This window comes from Mercurialis annua, linkage group LG8 (genome assembly GCF_937616625.2).
Source record: "Mercurialis annua linkage group LG8, ddMerAnnu1.2, whole genome shotgun sequence".
Classification (NCBI taxonomy): Eukaryota; Viridiplantae; Streptophyta; class Magnoliopsida; order Malpighiales; family Euphorbiaceae; genus Mercurialis; species Mercurialis annua.
This window is the reverse complement of record NC_065577.1, coordinates 13,225,086-13,229,076: the sequence shown is the minus strand read 5'-3', so window position 1 is coordinate 13,229,076 and position 3,991 is coordinate 13,225,086. Positions and strand designations below refer to the sequence as shown.

The 3,991-nt window shown below is 44.0% G+C and overlaps 1 protein-coding gene across 1 annotated transcript; it reads left to right on the top strand.

Moving 5' to 3' along the window:
• The first annotated feature begins 495 nt into the window (after window positions 1-495).
• On the top strand, window positions 496-1,097 carry LOC126661656 (uncharacterized). Its single transcript, XM_050355511.1, has 2 exons — window positions 496-831; window positions 978-1,097. The coding sequence occupies exons 1-2, from the start codon at window positions 496-498 to the stop codon at window positions 1,095-1,097; spliced, it is 456 nt and encodes a 151-aa protein (XP_050211468.1).
• Window positions 1,098-3,991: the final 2,894 nt, after the last annotated feature.

Genomic DNA, 3,991 nt, shown 5'->3' with positions numbered 1-3,991 from the left:
GTGCCTGATCCATAAATACGGCTTCTATTGGCCGAAAATGGAACAAGATGGCATCAGATATGCTACGGGATGCGAAGCCTGTCAGAAATGCTGACCGATACAGCATGTCCCGGCTGAGGAACTCCATTCCATCATCAAGCTGTGGCCGTTTAGAGGATGGGTTGTCAACCTCATAGGAAAAATATACCCTAGCTTGTCATATGGCCATACATTTGTCATTATCGCCACTTGCTATTTTACCAAATGGGTCGAAGCGAAGCCTTTGAAATCACCTACACAAGAAGCCGCTATCAAGTTTTTCAAGGAGTATTTCGTGCATCGGCACGGCTTACCTGAGTCGATCACTACCGATCAGGAGACAATGTTCACGGGAGGCGATATGTCGGAATGGGCTTCTCAATGAAGATCAAGATGCTGCACTGAACCCCATACTATGCTCAGGCCAACGGGTAGGCCGAGGCAACAAACAAAGCTATCAAACTTATCGTTCAAAAAATGATTGAGGAGAATCCAAGACAGTGGCATGTATTGCTGTCAGAAGCAGTATGGGCGAATAGGACCAGCCAGAAATCGACCACCGGAACTTTGCCTTTCAGGATGGTGTATGGGTACGATGCGATGTTGCCAATGGAGCTTACTGTAATGTCTACTCGCCGTTTATATCAGAACAAGCTGTCCAAGGATTATTACTTTGATAAAATGGTGAAAGAATCCCTGGATCTCGACGAAGAAAGATTGGCAATATTAGACCACCTTGAAGCTCAGAAAAGAAGGGTTGAACGAGCATACAATAAAAGGGTAAAACAAAAGTCGTTTGAAATAGGCGATATGGTATGGAAGGCGATTTTACATATTGGGCATAAAGACAAGCGATTCGGTAAATAGAGTCCGAACTAGGAAGGCCCTTTCATCGTAACTAACAAGTTAACAGGCGGTGCTTATGTTCTGGAAAATATTGATGGCGAAGAACATGACAGGGCGATCAACGGACAGTTTCTAAAAAAATATGTTCCCAGTTGTTGGGAGAACATCGACCGATGATTGTTTGGAGCCAGCGAAGAGTGATGCCTGCTGCAAACATTTATCGGACGTTCTAAACCGATAAGTGTTCATAAAGGCCGATATATGTAAACTGTTTTATATTCGGCCAAGTGTTTTGCATTTTAGTTGTTCAAGGCTGATGCATGTGTAAAACCAAGTTTTATTTTCGGCCATGTATTGTTACAGTTGAGTTTTTTCAACGGGTCCTCCATTTTTTTCAACAATTTAATGTAATAGTTCATAATAATTTATAAATCGGACTATGCAAGACCGATAAAGCAGGTGTAAAGCACAAACACAATAGATGAATTATGAAATATTCGGCCCCTTGGCCGATCCAAAATAAAAATTGTGATAATGTCTACAAAGCATTAAAAGATTCGGCCACCAGGCCAAATCAAACGAGCAGTACGGTTCAAAAATAAAAAATTGTTCTAGACTTGGAAAGTGTTACATGAAAATTCTAAAAATGGCGAAAACAAGCGCCTAGCTCGCTACGGACTTGGTTGAATTCTGTTTTCACCGAATCGTACTTTATCTTGATCTTGGAAAGGTCCCCTTTGAGGAGGTTTCGCAGCTTCTTCACCTCTATCCCTTCTACCATCTCTTTGTCCAGTGAGGCCTCAAGATCGCCAATGCCTTGTTGTTCTGACCTCAGCTGGGTTTGCATGGCGGCGATCTTTTCCTCCAACTCCTTTGCGTGCTTTCGGCGGTCTTGAAGAGTAGTAACGGCCGACTTCACATTTGCCTTGAGGGAATCCAATTTTTCCCTTGCTTCGCGCTCCTGGCGAGTCAGCTCATCGTGTTCAGTCTGAATCGAGATCGAATCGTTATACATTCTCTGAAAAGCTTCGATAGAAGCCGAAATCTTTGTCACACCAGAGCGGGCTTCACTATTCAATATCTCAGCAGGAGCATCGGCAAGAGCTTTTGCCGCCTTTCTCAGTTTGTCGACGCTTTCAGACGAATTGAAAAGCTGTATGCCCTTGTTCTTCAGGCGCGCCATCACATCGAGATAATCTTCCCAGTTAGGAACATGGCCGACCGCCTCAGCCACCTGTTCGACTTCAGAAGTTGGAATGAGGTCTTCATTCTCGCTATCTGAGTCCAAGAAGGCAGCTGCCTTGGCCGCTACATCTTCTGCAGGAGATGTAGAAACTGGAATCTGCCAGGTTTGTCCACAGTAGAAAATTAGCTGCTAGGCAAAATGTTCTAAAAAGAAAATGCAAAGAACATACCTTAGAAGTTTGGGATTGGGGTTTGTTGGTTCCAAGATTGAGGTACTCAGAAGCTAAGGGTGACAACAACACAGGGGACTCCATCCTTCTCAAAATCTCCGAAACATTGGGAGTTTGGGAGCTAGTCGCCTTGGAACCTTGGTTGTTCCCTTCGGCGTCTTGAGAATCGCCCATGTTCTGATGATTGCCCCCAGTATGGGTGTCCCCTTTCGATGAAGACTGACAGCTTTGAGAGGGCGTCGCTGCGGGAGACGGATTGAACATGGCCGAACCTTGTAATTCGGGCCCTTTTCTTCCGGACTTCTTTTGTGTGTCTGTTCGCCCCTTTTTAGCTTTCGGCTCTTTCACATATGCTTTAGCAGCCCTCTTCTTTTTTCCTTTCTTGGCCGCTGGGTTCTCTTCCTCGTCATCATTATCCCAGTTGTCTTCCTTTTCGAAATGAGGAATACCAACTAAGGAAAAAACGTGAAGTTAAAATATAAGCAGTCAATAAGCCGAAGTAACAAATGATCGCCCATACCTGGGATTTTCTGGTAACCGATGCGCACCAGCTCATTTATAGCCTCTTCATCAGGTGGACATCGGATGCCAGTATAAATTACACCCAAATCGGTTAAATCTACCTTAGATTTTTAGACTTCTTTTTCTTAGGTTTTTTAATAGGGGTGATTGTGGTCATATTACACTTGGGGACCATTGGTGACTTATACTTAAATTTCGGCCGAACTTTTTCTAGAAAGAGTTGATAGGGTAGGTGTTTATATTTTTCCTCCCAGATTTTATCCCATTTTGCATAAAAGTTTTGCCGAGCTATTCTCCTATGATTTTGCATTTTAAGATTCATGCCTGGGCGATCTAATGGGTCGAATTTGAATTTATAAAAGCATTCAAAGCGAGATATTTCAAAGTGATAACCGATAATACCTGTGAAAGTTTGGCGTTTCGGAGCCTGCAAAAGAAATAAATCGGGATGAGTAGGTTTTCTATTTAAAGGAGGCAAATCAAAATTATGAAGAGACAGAATTTCTTTAGGTGACAGATCAAAAGAGGTTTGGGCGACGGAGGTCCACCAGTTGGTGCATTCCTGAGTGCAAGAAGGGGTGACAATAGGGCGAGACAGTTCGGACAAAGGAGGAAGGTAGGCTTTGTTTAGACGAATAATGTATTGGAGTTCAGAGTAATTTTCTATGGAAGTTCTATGGGTCCCGTGATTATTGAAGGCGATCAATAAAGGACAGGGAAGGCCTTGGCAGAAACCGAATTGACAGGACACATAGTTCGGACAATATGGTTCAACTCCACTACGATCGTAATCAAGCCCGGCTATTAAATTTATTGATTTAAGGGCGATTCCCCAATAAGGACCACCGAGTTTCAGTCTTGGATCGGCTTGCACAGCTTCTTCCATGTCCTCAACATCCCATTCGACGAGTAACCAAGACGGTGGGTAAACAAGTTGTAGTGTAGGACACATCAGCTCAGGCGATCTGATGGCATGGTTGTTAAAAACTAGGAGGACATCAAGAACGTGTGGAAGGCGGGTTCCTGCCGAGATCAATTGAAAGCCGCACAACTCGGCCTTAATAGGTGGGCCGACTTGAAAGAGTTCAGTAAAATACATGGCGAGCCATAACTGAACAATCCAGAGGGGGCCGCCTGGGCACTTAAAAACTCTTGGGTCTTTAGGAGGAGCAATATCGCCCAAGGAACGG